Raw genomic sequence first — 16,398 nt, 5'->3', positions numbered from 1 at the left:
CAGAAGGCTAGCCTCTGATAAAGGGAGATCACCAGAGGAAATGCAGGGTGTCCCCTGCCCTCAGAGTTTCTGATAAATTGTTCTCTAACTGGATATCAGGTGTTCATCAAGACAACGTGGGTAGACTTTTAAAATGCTTATTTATGGGCTCTAGTCCAGACTTACAAAAAAGAGGATCTGAAGTTGTGGTCTCCAAGTGGTTCTGATGCATGCTGTCTAGCATATCCGTGGCACAACACACAGTTCAGATTCCAACCACGTGAAGGTCCCAGGATGCTTTATACCGCTTGAGACTACTACACTGGCAGTCCTCAGGAAACCATGATTCCTGGTCTTCATACTTTTGTGTAATTCCCTCTTTTAATGACTTGGCCACATGACTAATAATAGCCATTGGGACATTAAGGCATGTGCAATCAGAAGTTTGATGAGCATTTGCATGATGAGGACTGTCCTTCCTAGAAGCCAGCAACCATGCCCTAAAGTAGCTTAGGATGGACTACTGAATGATGAGATATCACATGGAAGAAGTCTCTGAAGGATGAGAAGCCATCTTGTACATTCCAGCTCCAGCTGAATGAGGCCACCCAACTGACCCCAGGTATACCACAGAAGAATCGCCAAATGAGCCCACGTAAACCACAGAATTGTGAGAAATAATAAACTGCTTTTAAGGAACTAAGATTTGGACTGGTTGTCATAAAGCAATAGATAAAACACAACTGATTCAGCCTTTTAAAAATGTATCATGTGATATAATCTCTAAAACTATTAATAGCCAACACTTTATTGTACACTCACTATTCTAAATGCATCACATATTAACTCATGCCACCTCTGTCACTCATTCCAAATATTATATACTATGATAATCCTTGCCAGGTACAGTAGGATTTTCTCTGAGCACTTCACCATTCTTTTATCTATATCCTTGTTTCTTTTAATTCAGACAGATAAGAAGAGCTAGATCTTTTGCTTATACTACATATCACTAAGCTCTGAAGAGAGCCTAAAGATTCCTGATGCACACATCACAGTTGCTAGATGCTAGTGCTTTGGCTGCCTAGAAACAGATGTTTCTTTATTCCAGTCAGGTGTGAAAAGCAAGCCCTGACTTCCAAAGATAAAAGACAGTGACTTTGATAAAGTCGTTGATAAAGAACATAGAATCAATCATAAAGGCACACAATTAAGCCTGGAATAAATCTATTCGATTTTCCTGCTTTCACACAGTAAAATTCAAACAAGCAAAACTCTCATCTTTTAAATGTCTCCAAGAAGGAGGTATCAGCCAGGATCAAATTTATCGATTAAGAAGGACTTCTTGACTCTGAAACTTTTAGACACTATAACATAGTGCCAGAACTGTAATTAGAATGTGTGTATTTGATGTTATAAATTATAACATCAATGTGTATTGTGAATTATACATCAATAAAGCTATTTAAAACAAAAATTTTAAAAGGAGAATTAACATTTCAAACCAATAATTTGGGAGATGGGAGAAAAAGATTTCAGTGGCTATGTAAAGCATTCTAAAATCTTTGTGAAAGTTGAAAGAGTGAAGAATTTTAAATTTTATTAGTAAAATTTATAGTTAAGTACTTATGCTAAAATTTAGGCTAACCAATTAAAACATATACTCTATAGCGGGGTTCAGTAAAATTCTTCTGTAGAGGGTCATATAGTTAATATTTTAGGCTTTTCAGGTTTTACTGTATCTGTCACAAGTACTCAACCCTTCTACTCTAGCATAAAAAGTAGCCATATAATACATTAATGAATGAGCATGGCTGTGCTCCAATAAAACTTTGTTTACAAAAGGCAGCTGCCCCAATTTAGTCCAATGGCAGTAGTCTGCTGATCCCCTAATCTAGGGCTTTTAAATGAGCAGATAAATAAAAGAGAAAGAAGACAATAAAGAAAAATCCATCCAGCAGAAGTTAAAATGGGGTGGAATTCAAAAGCAGGATAAAAGAATTTAAAAAATTAAAAAAGAAAACTTTAAGCAAGATAAAGAAAGGAATTTAAATCAGTTATCACAATAAATGGCAATGGGTTAAATAAATTCAACTATTCTTAAGACTACTAGATTAGTTTGAAAATGTAAAAATTTTTAAACTAGGAATTAAACAAAATTCAGTCATGGTGATATTAAAAGCAACAGGTTAAAAAATTTGGAAAGATGCACCTCCTTTTAAGGTAAACAACAAAAAAAGGAGTTCCCATCCTGGCTCAGTGGTTAATGAACCTGACTAGGAACGATGAGGTTTCAGGATCAATCCCTGGTCTCCCTCAGGTTAAGGATCCCACATTGCTGTGAGATGTGGTATAGGTCGAAGACGTGGCTTGGATCCTATGTTGCTGTGGCTCTGGCATAGGCTGTTGGCTACAGCTCTGATTCAACCCATACCCTGGGAACCTCCATATGCCGCTGGTGTGGTCCTAGAAAAAAAAAGACCCAACGAGTTGAAAGTGGTGCCTCTGAGGAATAAAAAATTGGAGGTTAAAAAAAACAAAACAAAAAACAAATACTGGGAATAATGACGCTAAACAAGTAGCAAAAAGTTAATTATACACAACAAAGCCTCAGGATATACAAAGCAAAAACAGTCCAATTAAAAGGAGAAATGACAAATTCATAATAGATAATTTTAATGTGGAAGAATTTAAAGTTTTTCTCAGAAGATGATAATCCAGAGTTCCCGTCATGGCGCAGCAGAAACGAATCCGACTAGGAACCATGAGGTTGCAGGTTCGATTCCTGGCCTCGCTCAGGGGGTTATGGATTTGGCGTTGCCGTGAGCTGTGGTATAGGTCACAGACACAGCTCAGATCCCGCGTTGCTGTGGCTCTGTCATAGGCCCGTGGCTACAGCTCCAATTAGACCCCTAGCCTGGGAACCTCTGTATTCCATGGGTGCAGCCCTAAAAAAAAAAAAAAAAAAAAAAAAAGACAAAAAGACAAAAAGACAAACAAAAAAGAAGATGATAATCCAAGCAGGCCAAAAAAAGTATAGATTTTAACAACAAGTTTGACTCAATAGTTATTTATTATATAGAGAAAAATGCAACAAATATCCTTCCTTTCAAGTATACATTGGAATTCTTTTTTTTATGAACCATGCATTAAGTAGCAAAGTAATCAACAAACTTCAAAGAACCAACCATCACAGAGACCACATTCTCTGACAATGTTCAGACATCAAAGACTAATAAATAATAAACGGTCTAAAAGAAAAATTATGCTGAGGAGCACAAAATATTTTTTAAAGTATGACAGACTCTGTAATCTGGTGGAAGAGAAAGGCAATGATCATCAGTCAAAAATCATTATATATTATAGCTACATATATTGATTATTATATAATATATAATAGCACAGCACACTAAGTGCTATAAAGGAAAAGCAGAGTGTGCCAAGAGAATATATGACTTGGGATTTCCCTGAGAAAAATGATATTTTGGGGTGTACAGGAAGGAGGAGAGGATCCACATCCCAGACAAAGGGAAGAGCATGTAAAAAGGTCCCAACGAGAGAAGGAACAAGGGGTTTTCAGGGAACTGAAAGGTAGGCAGTAGTGCTAGAGTATAAGAGCAAGGGACAGAGTAACCTGAAACGGGTGGAAGTAATTTACACCTCAGAAAAGGAGATTCTTGAAATATAAAAACAGGATAAAAACAAGAACTGTTTTAGTCAAAGTAGACATCTTTACAAATATAAAAAATGTTATTCCAATTTAACTTCAAAAGTTTTAAGGAGGTATTCTAAATTTAGAATTCTCAAGGACATGTTTGTTATTTATTCCCTAACTGCCATTACCTAGGCCAGAACAGCAGTTTCTCTAAGTCCCATCTAAAACTATAAACACTTCTGACCCAGTTAAAATGCTATAAGCATTTTTTACCCAGTTAAGATGTTAGGTATTAAAATCACCCTTCAGGAGTTCCCGTCGTGGCTCAGTGGTTAACGAATCTGACTAGGAACCATGAGGTTTCGGGTTCGATCCCTGGCCTTGCTCAGTGGGTTAAGGATCCGGCGTTGCCATGAGCTGTGGTGTAGGTTGCAGACGCGGCTTGGATCCTGCGTTGCTGTGGCTCTGGCATAGGCCAGTGGCTACAGCTTGGATTCGATCCCTAGCCTGGGAACCTCCACATGCTGCGGGAGCGGCCCAAGAAATGGCAAAAATAAGTAATAAAATAAAATCACTCTTCATACCAATTACCATATAACTTTCTATTAGAAATTACTTTCCACAAATAATCAATTTACCTCAGTATACACGGAATAATCATATATACATGGAATTATCAGTATACACAAATAATTCTAGATGTGGAGTCAAAATAGCTCTGGATTTTGAGATGTTACCTATCTCTTCTAATTCTCAGATTCCACACTTGTAAAATGGGGTTAATAATCAAACTTGATAGGGAGGATTTATGGAGTCTAAGTGATAATCCATGTAGACACAGAATGGTAAAGCATAATAAAACAAAGAAAAATTTTGTACAAATCACAACCCTACCACCTAAAAGCTGTGTGACTTTGGGCAAGTTACCTAGCTAGTAAGTTATCTTACTGCCTAGGTTTCCTCCTCCACAACATGGGTTTCAAATACCTACCCCTCAGTTTTAAGAATTAAATAACTCGCGTAAACTACTTACCGCTCTGTAAATATGAACTGCAATTAGTAATAAAACTGTTTTGTTGTTCTATACTTGTCATTTCTAACAGTCTCATTAACAAGATTTGAGGAGACCTTCTGTTCCCTCTGCCCTCAGTCAAACCATTACAATTGACAATCCTGGGGACTCTCATTTTCCTCGAAAGGTTATTAGACGTTAGAATGTACTCACAGACGAAATTTCCCTCTTTCTAAATGAAATATTTTCAGTAGCCTAATAGACAACGACTTCTTTAGCACCTTCCTGAAGATTAGGATTCTTTAGTAAGGACTAACATAACTCTTGAAATTTCTTACAAGTCAATAAAGTACTGATTTCATTTAAAGTTCTTATAACTCACCAATTCATTAGGTATTTTCACTGCCTATAATTCTGTGTTTCAAAAATTCATGCCAGGCTCCAAACAGTCAGGATCTCATATGTAGTTTAATGTATTTGGTGCATCTGTTGTAAATTCCCCTCATCTGTTTATTCTTTCAGATAGTATACAGAACAATCACAAAACTCCAAAACTGTGACATCCTAAGCAAAACTGGGCCTACTCCAAAAATTGTTCTTGAAACTAAGTTAGATTTACAATGTTAAATCCAATCTATTTATAATTAATATATAATATTAATTTCAGGTTTATTACAACATAGTGATTCAACATTATGAAATGGCCACCACGATAAGACCAGTTTTCACCCATCACCAAAGTTGTTACAATATTACTGATGGTATTCCCTACGTGTACAATACATCCCCCTAACTTTTAGTTTATACCCGTAAAACTGTACCTTTTAATCCCCTTCACCTATTTTGTACATCCCTGACACACACACTTCCCCCTCCCCATGCACCTCCCCACTAATTTATTCTCTGAATTTATGAATCTGTTTCTGTTTTGTCATTTGTTTTTCAGATTCCGCATATAGGTGAAATCATATATGTAAATCTAATCTCGCTACATCAAAAAATGTCTACCTCTTCTACAGTATCCCAGAAGCTGAACTACTTGAAGGAAATATAATTCAAAAAAGCTGGGAATTTAACCAACTCGATCAGCCCAAATTTAGGGAGGATCCACAGAGTGGAATGTGTCTTCTAGGCTCTTGGCCTACCTAGCATCAAAACTACCATTCAGCCTAAAAATTAAAACTCTGAAAGAGGTTCTGAGTAAGAACAGCTAAATTTTCAAAAGTGAGGAACTTGAGAAATATGATCTAGCTAAAGACCTAGTCCTGTTTTAATTAGCATATCAGAGACCATTCTGGCATTAATGTTACAAACTGGCCAATATTCTAATAAATAATTTGCTTCCTAATTAGTTAAACACAAACAGACAACCCCAAAACCATTTGTACAGATATCTTTTTAAAGTCTAAAATTGTTTTGAAATAGCATCCATGAAAACAGAATTCATTCTTACAGCCAAAACACAATAAGATAGATATACTATATAATTTTCTTTTATAAGAATTTCCTGCACAGTTTCACAGAACAGAATATCTGAGGTTAAAGACTGGGACGTAACTTTTTAAACCAACACGACTCATTTTCCTTGGAAGAAACTAAAATCAGAAAGGACAATGTTATAAAATTGTTTAATGTATAAATCTGTTAGAAGGAAAGGGAATTTTCTAACAAAACTTCAGGGTTTTAATGCTTCAAAGGCTAATTTTTTGGCCATTACAAGTGCAAAAGCAGCTCTCTCAGATTTGCCTACCACCTCCTACCCAATACCAACTGTAATGGAAAAATTAGAGTAGAGAGTAGGTAACAGCTGACAGCTGCTGAGACAACTGGGTTCAAGCAGTAATCATACTTTGTGGGCTTAAATGAGTATCAGACTTTAACTAAGGAAAATATTTTGTTCCTTAAACAATGATAGAGATGTTCTTTCTCTCTGTGGATAACAGATGTTGGATTTTGTTAGTTTTTTTAAACCATTGCTTTGTTTCTAAGGAGTCATTCAACTTTAATGAAAAATTAAAAGATAATGCTATTAGTAGTATAGTAATAATAGAACAGTAATCACAACAGTAAAAATCTCTAGTACTTATAAAAGCACTTAACTAAGTGCTGGGTATGGTGCTTAGGGCATTAATCTTCACATCTAATCATTTAATTAATCCTTTAGTTATCTAACAATGACATTAAGTGCATTTAAACCTTATAATTACCTTATGCTCATTTTATAGATGAGGAAACATGGGACAAAGAGGTTAAGTAATTTATTCAATAGTCCATGGCTAGTAAGCAGCAGAGCCAGAATCCAAATGTATACAGCCTGATTTCGGAGTAAAAATAATTCATTTTATTGATGGATTTAAACCAACTACATATAAATAACACTAATACATCAAAACAAACACACTGCATAATTTTTTAATTAGAAAAAAGAACAAGAAAATTCACCTTGTTTTCCTTCCCTTTTAAAAACCCGAATTCCCAAATGACAAAATATATTTCAATCTACATATGTAAAAAGACTGCAAATACTAAGTACATTTTATTATTTTCTTCCCACCATCTATTTCACAAACTAAGTTTTTCTTTTCTTTCTTTTTTTTTTTTTTTTTCAGCTCTTGGAAGCGAGACGTGAACCACTGCATCCATATACATTAACTAAAGGATTAAGAACTAAGACCGCCTACACACACATGACTTTATCATTTGTGCCAAGAAATTATTACCCACAAAGATAAAGCTGTAAATCAGTAAGTAACTTCATTGTTTACTTCAAGAACCTCCCAAAAGTTCACTTATCTCAACAACAGACTATTCAAACAGTTTCCTTTTCACAATATTCCCTCAACAGGGAAAATAACTCACTCATCAAACAATTGTATACTTATAAGCCTTGATTAAAATCTTTGCGTCACTGTTCTGATAATTCTAAGCTACTATATAATAAATTTTGCCCCATTTCAAACCTATCACTGCATTGACAACACACTTTAAATCTCTCAAGGCCACAGTGAAACTCTACAAAATCTGCCCATGACCTCTCCATTTTAAAATCCACTAAGAATCCTACAAGGTGTGTTCTCCTTACTACAGTAACCAATAAACTCATTCTGCTTTATCAACAAGCCCTTCTGGCCTTCTTTACGGGAGTGGACAGTCAACACAAGATAACGTCCCTATTCTGCATCAGCTGCTCTCTCAACAGCTCCTTTTTAAGAAATCTCTTCTCTCATACCTTTACTAGACCACAGGTGAAATTAAACATAGGAAATCAGATCGTTATAGATCAGTTGCCCCCAGGAACTTAAAGGGGGCCAAGTGAATCTAATAATAAATTTAACAGGGGACTTCAAACTGTATTGTAGCCACAGTTTTAACTCTAAGGAGAATTGGGTTAATTGAGTTTTTAAAAAGGGGGGAAGGCCTTGAAATGTCAAAGTTTAAATAAAGTACTCTGCCATACAATTAGGTTTTACAAAATATTTTTACTTTAACTCATATGCCTCTACTATTGCATATCAAATACGAATATATGAAATACAGTTTTAATATTTAAAGAAGAGCTCTGACTAAAAATGACTTAAAACCATATAACTATTGGTCATTTTGACATCACCTTTCACTTAATCAGTGTATTAGATTTCAATTATATTTATCTATGCAGTAATCAAATTATATATCCAGTATTTTAATTCATTTTATTTCTTACCATGTATCTTATTTTTCCTTAGAAAAAAATAAATCAGATAAAAATAAAATTGAATGTCTTTAGATCCCAAAATGAGTTTTAAATTGAAGCCTTTAAATAAGAAGAGCTTGTCTCAGCCCCTTCAATAAGTGGTGCTGGGAAAACTGGACAGCCACATGGAAAAGAATGAAATTAGAACACCTCCTAACATCATATACAAAAATAAACTCAAAATAGATTAAAGACCTAGATATAAGACCAGATACTATAAAACTCTTAGAGGAAAACATAGGCCAAACACTCTCCAACATAAAAAACAGCAACATCTTCTCAGATCCACCTCTTAGAATAATGACAATAAAAACAAAAATAAACAGGAGTTGCCATCGTGGCGCAGTGGTTAACAAATCCGACTAGGAACCATGAGGTTGTGGGTTTGATCCTTGCCCTTGCTCAGTGGGTTGAAGGTCTGGCGTTGCCATGAGCTGTGGTGTAGGTCACAGGCGTGGCTCGGATCCCGTGTTGCTGTGGCTCTGGCGTAGGCCGGTGGCTACAGCTCCAATTAGACCCCTAGCCTGGAAATCTCCATATGCCTCCGGAGCAGCCCTAGAAAAGGCAAAAAGACAAAAAAATAAACAAACAAACAAAGGGGACTTAATTAAACTTAAAAGTTTCTGCACAGCAAAGGAAACCCTAAACAAAATGAGAAGATAACCCACAGAATGAGAATTGTTTTTTCAACAAATCTTTGCAAATGAAGTGACTGACAAGGGATTAATCTCCAAGATTTATAAACACCTCTTACCACTCAATACCAAAAAAACAAACAACCCCATCAAAAAATGGGCAGAAGATCTAAACACAATTCTTCAAAGAAGACATACAGATGGCCGAGAACACATGAAAAGATGTTCAGCATCACTAATATTAGAGAACTGCAAATCAAAACTGCTATAAGGTACCACCTTACACCAGCCAGAATGGCCATCATCAAAAAGCCTACAAACAAGAAGTGCTGGAGAGGGTGTGGAGGAAAAGGTACCCTATTACACTGTTGGTGGGATTGTAAATTGGTGCAACCACTGTGGAAAACAGTATGGAGATTCCTCAGAAAACTAAAAACAGAAACTACCATTTGATCCAGCAATCCCACTCCTGGGCAACTATCCAGAGAAAACCATGACTTGCAAAGACACACGTACTCCGATGTTCATTGAAGCACTATTTGCAATAGCCAAGACATGGAAACAACCTAAATGTCCATCGACAGAGGAATGCATCAAGAAGATGTGGTACATATACACAGCGGAATATTACTCAGCCATTAAAAGAAAAGAAATAATGGCATTTTTAGCAACCTAGAAATTATCATGCTAAGTGAAGTCAGTCAATGAGACACCAACATCAAATGCTTTCACTGACATGTGGAATCTAAAAAAAAGGACACAATGAACTTCTCTGCAGAACAGATGCTGACTCACAGACTTGGAAAAACTTACGGTTTCCAAATGAGACAGGTTGGGGGGTGGGGGGATGCACTGAGGGTTTGGGATGGAGATGCTATAAAATTTGGTTGTGATGATTGTTGTACACCTATAAATGTAATAAAATTCATTGAGTAATTTAATAAAAAAGAGAAAAAAGACAAAAAAAAAGCTTGACTCATCACATTAAAATGTGTGTTTATTACATGTGTGTGTGCATTGCATGTGTGTGGCGGGTGTGTATCCATCCCCAGGTAAAGAAAATGAGTGCAACATAAAAATCCCAACCCCCCCCAAAAAAGGGGGGGGAATTCCCATTATGGCACAGCAGAAACGAATCCAACTAGGAACCATGAAGTTGTAGGTTTGATCCCCAGCCTTGCTCAGTGGGTTGAGGATTCAGCGTTGCCATGAGCTGTGGTGTAGGTCGAAGACGTGACTTGAACCTGGCATTGCTGTGGCTATGGTATAGGCCGGCAGCAACAGCTCCGATTAGACCCCTAGCCTGGTAACCTCCATATGCCAAGGGTGCAGCCTTCAAAAGACAAAAGACAAAAAATAAGAAATAAAAATCCCAAATTTTTTCATGAACTGTCAATGCCAGCCATTTTAAATACTACTGATATTACTTCCTATATAAATGCTACTAACCATGTGATATTTTTATTGTTATTGCTGTGGATTAATACATGTAGGGGAAAGAACATGGGCGTAAAAAGAGCCCAGCATTTACATCCTGGATTTCCTATCCTAAACTGGGGGAAATAACATTTTATTATAGCCTCAGCTTGCTTATCTATAAAAGAACGATATACCTACCTACTTGACATAATTTCTGTAACGATTAAAGAAAATAATTTCATATGGTATTCAGTCTGCTACATAGCACATAGTGGTAAGTGCATCATAATGTGTTACTCCTCATGCATGTTAGTTCCCTGATAATTATGGCCCTGGGAATCAATAAGATATTAAAGTACTACCTAAATAATTAAAGCAGTATTAACTATACAATAAGATCTTTTAGGTTCATACTCTTTTAACCAGTAATTCTACTTCTAGGAAGCTAGCCAGGGGAAACAGAGATATTGTCAAATACATAGTCATGTATAAGAATATCCTTCAAAGCTTTATTTTTAACATAAAAAAACTGGAAACATAAATATCCAAATATTAGACTACATCTATCATCCAAAATGCTCCCCCAAATTTAATTAAAACAGCCTACAGACCTATAGCTCAACAATGTTAACACGTACATTCATGTGCGTCAATTACACACATATGAATACATAGAAAAGAAATTGGAGGAAGTATGGAAATATTAATGATTATCTCAGGATAATGGGAAACAGGTAACTTTTATTGTTTTTTAAATGTGTTTTAATTTTCCAAATGTTCTACTGTATATCTAAATTACTTTAATACTCAGAAGAAATAAAAATTTTAAAATTCATGCATTATTATTCAGTATATCCTAGTTTTTAAGGATGATCTTTGAAATCATACCTCATTTCATTTCCAAAAGGATTTGGGATGGCTGACAAAAAACACATGGAGCAGATTAAAACAAATAGATGAAGAAAAATAAAGGAAAAAACTTGCAGACTCTCGCTGTAAACATACACCCCCCACCCCCCAAAGAACTTTGTTTCAGATACTGAGAGCCAAAAGAAGTTTTCCCAGCTTTCTCAGAAAGGGCATACTGCAGATATGGCTGGGAGTACAGAAGGCAGATTAAAATTCAAGGAATCAAGACCTGTAACTGAATGAGCATGACCATGATCAGCAATCCAAGAACACCTTTTAAAAGTGCACAAAGACAGAGAAAGATACTATTTATCTTCAAACAGAATCTACCCTCACATTATGTCACCTTTATTCATGTGCTTTCAAAAAATAAATGGAAATATTAAAATTATGCTTTACTTTCTACATAGAAAATATATCAAGAAAAACAAACATTAACAAAATAAGCTCCTATTAGCAAAATGTATTGGCTATATTGCATTCAACACAGCACCTACCTTCACTGATGGCATGGGGCTTAACAATGCAACAAGTAGTGCAATTGGTAAATTTAGCAGTGTTTGCTGGCCCACAGACTCCACTCGAAGGAAAAAATAACTCCATTTCCTAAAGACAGAGAGAAATTACTTTGGCATATGTGATCTCTTCTCAAACTCCTAAGGTATTTATGTGAGAAGGGAAGAACTATGCAATTCCTTTTAAAGTTTCACAATATAAATTCCTTCAACTATTCTAAAAATGATTTTTACAAAGACCAACTTATTAACTGAACCCTGTTTTAGGTCTTATAATCAAAAGGACATAACTATTAAAATAACAATGTGTATCATTCTGTCCCAGATTAAAACTGAGAATGTCTTAATGTATGTTGAATATTGAAATTAATCAATATAAAGTTATTTTATCCAAAGCGTCAGCTTATGAAACATAGGTTCAATTTTAAACTTTTCACTAAAATATGTAAAGTTCAATTAAAAACTAGGAAATTTTATATAAACAGATTAGTATTTAAGAATCGGAGTTACAGTTAGTTAAAACTAATTAACTTACTATACATGGTGCTAGCTTAAAGTTAAATCACATGCACCTTATTTTATAACCAGATTCAGGCGGTGCTGTTTTGCACATAGTTCATTAAAATGACAACCTAGCATTTTGAACTAGCCACAGTGATGGTCACACTAATCAATTATTTAGACAGATCTTTTCTGCCTCTAAGATTTTACTACTGTTATTTCTATGATTCCCTGTAAAGCCCTCTGTAACAAAGAGCCCAACCAATGTGTAAAGGGTCTCTTCAAATATTACCTCCTCCAGAGGCTTTTCCTGATGCCCATAATCAGTACCCTCCTCCAAGGTTGTGGTTATTTAGGTATTTGGCCTCCATGAATTATAAAGTTGAAGAAAATAACTAATTTGCATAGCCTTGTAGGTCTTTTAGCACCTAAAACAAGTAGTTGGAAACACTCATTTTTCACTGAATTCAACAACTGAAAGATCTTAGTTATATGTAATGTACTGCACCAGTGTGCAATTTTTAAAAAATGCTCAGATGAGGAATTGTTCAAATAGTAACATATACTTGAGTGATTCTGGTGTTACGATGCATTAGAATAAAAATTAAATGTTCCATTCTTTAGGCAAGTATCCTTAGAAAAATCTTCGTATTGCTGCCTTTGCTTATTACTCTTCTTGACCAACAATAGCAGCTACCACTTTTAGTCCTGTACAAGATGCTTTGATTACATATTCTCAGAGAACCTATGTGGTACAGGTGAAAACTCAAATACCAGGCAGGTAATCAATAAGTGAATGAAGTAAAGCTGATGTGACAAGAAGGCATGGTTGAGGGCTGCAGCTGTAAAGGGAGCGCTCCTTTTACAGTTCCCATTTCTCTGCTTCCTTTGCAACAAAACTCCTCAGAAGAGTTGTCTCTATTCCCTCTCTTTACTTCCTCTCTTTTAATCTCCCTTAAACTTACAACTAATTAGGCTTTCATTCCACAAAGGAATGAAAATCACGAAAATTCCTAACACCTCCACATTGCCAAGTAGCCTGGCTAATTCTCAGACCTCACTTTAACTCACCCAAGAGTTTTTGACACAATCGATCCTTACATCCTGGAATGCCTTCATCACCTGGCTTTCTTCCTACTTCACTGCTCCTTTTCAATCTTCTTTGAGAGTTTTCTCTCATCCAACAGACCCTTATATACTGGAAAGCTCCAGGGCTCAGCCCATTTTCAATCTATGGACATACTTTATTGAGCTCTTCAAGTCCCATGGCCTGAAATGCCATCTGTATTCTAATGGCTACCATATTTTAATTCCAGCCCAGCCTCCTCGCTAAACTCCACACCCATATCTACCACCCATAGACATTTCATATTTAAGACATCCAAACCAGAACTTATGATTTCCATCATCTTCCCGAAATCTGTTCACTCCCACCCTTTTCCCTATCCTTCAATTGCACAAGCCAAAAACAAAAAACAAAAACAAAAAACAAAAAACAAAAACAAAAAACCAGTGATCACTGATTCCTCTTCTTTTTTTTCTTCTTCTCCTTCTCCTCCTGTCAAATTAGGAAATCCTTTAGAATATATCCAGGATCTGACGATCTACTTCCACATCTGTCACCCTGGTCCATGCCACAACCAACTCTCCCCTTAATGATTACACTAACCTCCTAACTGCTCTCTCATTCCAACTTTTCCCACAACACATCTACCCCCATCCTGCCTGGTCTATTATTAACACAGCCATCAGAATTAAACTTATTAAAAACAGATTGTGTCACTCTACAAAGACCCCTCCACAGCCTCCTATCTCATTCCGAATGAATTTCAAAGTCCTAGAGGTCCTGCAAGGCCTTCTGTGACTTGGCCCCTGGCTATACTCAACCTTAACTCCTGCAATTTCAAGAAATACATTTCTGCCCCAGCATCACTGACCTCATTCTCCTTACTGTTCTTTTAATATAGCATATACTTTGCATGAATCTTTGCATGTACTGTTCCCTTCCTTCCTGGAACACTTTTCCAGACATCTGCATGGTTGTCTCCCTCACTTTCTTCTGATCACTGCTCAAACCAGAGATTGTAAGGACTTTCTGAATATCCTATATTTAATAGCATCTAGCACTCTACTCCACACACAATCCTTCCTAAATTCTGGTCTATGCCCTTCCCCTGCCTTTTTTTTTTCAGGGCATTTATTATCTGACATGTTATATGTCTATTTATTTATTATCTGGCATCCCCCCATCAGAAGACCTATAAGCTCCCTGTGGGCCAGGACTTTGTTCACAGTGGGTTCCAATAAATATTTTGGAATGACCGAAATTCAGGAATTTATATTTAGAACATCCAATTTATAAGTATCTACATGTACAACTGAGAAAAAAAAAGACATTCAGAAAACTTTAAGTAACAATGGAGCACTCTGAACTGTTACACTGACAGACCATCCTACTCCTATGCCAGTGTTACACTGCTTTTCATACTAAAGTTTTACAAAAAGTCTTACTATTGCATAAGGAAATCCCCATCTTATCACTACTATATCTTCTTCAAAAATTATCTTGGCTGTTTTGGCTATTTCACATGAGAATTTTTCTTTACGTTTCATGAAAAACTTTGCTAGGATTTTGACTAGAATTGCACTGAACTTATAGATTAACATGAAAAGAATTGATATCCTCTTGATTTTTTTTTTTTAAAAAGGCAAAGGCCCTCCTTAGAAAATTGATTTCCTCAGTTTTGTTTCAGGCCATCTACAGGCTCATGAAAATGTAGAAAGTTTGCAATGATATTGACATTTATAATCCCACTGCAACAAATACTACAATTTTTTTTTAGTAGCTGCACCTGTGACACATAGATGTTTCCAGGCTAGGAGATGAAGCTAAGCTGCAGCTGCAGGCCTATGCCACAGCCACTGCAACATCTTCTCCCAGCTACATCTGTGACCTTCACCACAGCTTGCAGCAACACCAGATCTTTAACCCACTGAGCGAGGCCAAGGATTGAAGCCTCATTCTCACAGACAATGTCAGGTCCTTAACCTGCTGAGCCACAATGGGAACTCCTAAAATTTCTTTTTAACAACAACAACAACGACAAGGAATTGATATCTTTATGCTACTGAATCTTCCTACCCATGAACATGGTATATATGTTCATTTATTTAATTATTTACTTATTGCCTAAAATAAAATTTATGATTTTCTTCAAAAAGATTTCCTACATCTTTTGTTAGGTCTATCTTAGATGTCATATAGTATTTAACTACTTAGCAGAGAAACTTCTCACAATGCTAGGAATTAACTTGTACATCATTAACTCAGCATCAGTATAAACCCACAGTAATACCTTATTTGTAAGGAATTCAAATAAGGAGTAATTGTCAGAAAACTTTTTCATAAAACAATATATATAGGAAAAGAAAAGAATGTTAAACTTGAAAACAGTGTGTCAAGTCAAAGGAAGAATATATCAAATGATGCCTTCTTTTTGAATATTTACTTTCCATGTACTGGTATTCTTATATGAACTTAATAATTCAAACTTTGATGAGCTTCAGTAATTTAAGTCTTTGGAACAAAATGAGACAAGTATTTTTACTGAAGAATGCTTATTCTGACCATAACCAGGTTACCAGTTCAGAAAGGAGATGTATCACTGAAACACAGTTTAATCCTAGACAAAAGGTCAAAGTTTTCTCTACTCCTACATCAGCTGAGTATATCTGTCCTACCTCAGCAGTGACAAAATGCTTTACTTTGATATCAACATTTAAAAACAAAACCAGAATTAAAATATTTTTAAAACGCCTTACTCTGGCAGCACAAGACAAAGAATCAGGGCCGTGAGCTGCATTTCTTATGCCGTCTGTTCCAAAGACGGCTCTAATGCTTCCAGGAGCATCTGTACGTGCCAGTCCAGAGTTTGCAGGTCCAAGAAGCTTTTTCCATTCGCATATAGCATCATCTCTTAAAATCTCCATAGCAATTATAGGGCCACTTGTAATAAACTGGATCAGCTCACTGTGAAACA

The 16,398-nt window shown here is 36.0% G+C and overlaps 1 protein-coding gene across 4 annotated transcripts in view; it reads right to left on the bottom strand.

The window, feature by feature from the left end:
• NME7 (NME/NM23 family member 7) overlaps window positions 1-16,398 on the bottom strand; it is a 272,370-nt gene that overhangs the window by 183,123 nt on the left and 72,849 nt on the right. For all 4 annotated transcript variants that reach the window (XM_021089439.1, XM_021089441.1, XM_021089440.1 and 1 more), the window contains 2 exons: window positions 16,181-16,388; window positions 11,840-11,948 (listed from right to left, as the gene is read on the bottom strand). In XM_021089439.1, coding sequence (XP_020945098.1) covers window positions 11,840-11,948; window positions 16,181-16,388 — 317 coding nt within the window. The remainder of the gene's footprint in view (window positions 1-11,839; window positions 11,949-16,180; window positions 16,389-16,398) is intronic.

This window comes from Sus scrofa, chromosome 4, assembly GCF_000003025.6.
Source record: "Sus scrofa isolate TJ Tabasco breed Duroc chromosome 4, Sscrofa11.1, whole genome shotgun sequence".
Taxonomy (NCBI): domain Eukaryota; kingdom Metazoa; phylum Chordata; class Mammalia; order Artiodactyla; family Suidae; genus Sus; species Sus scrofa.
The sequence above is the reverse complement of the archived record's forward strand: the minus strand, read 5'-3'. Positions and strand labels throughout refer to the sequence as shown.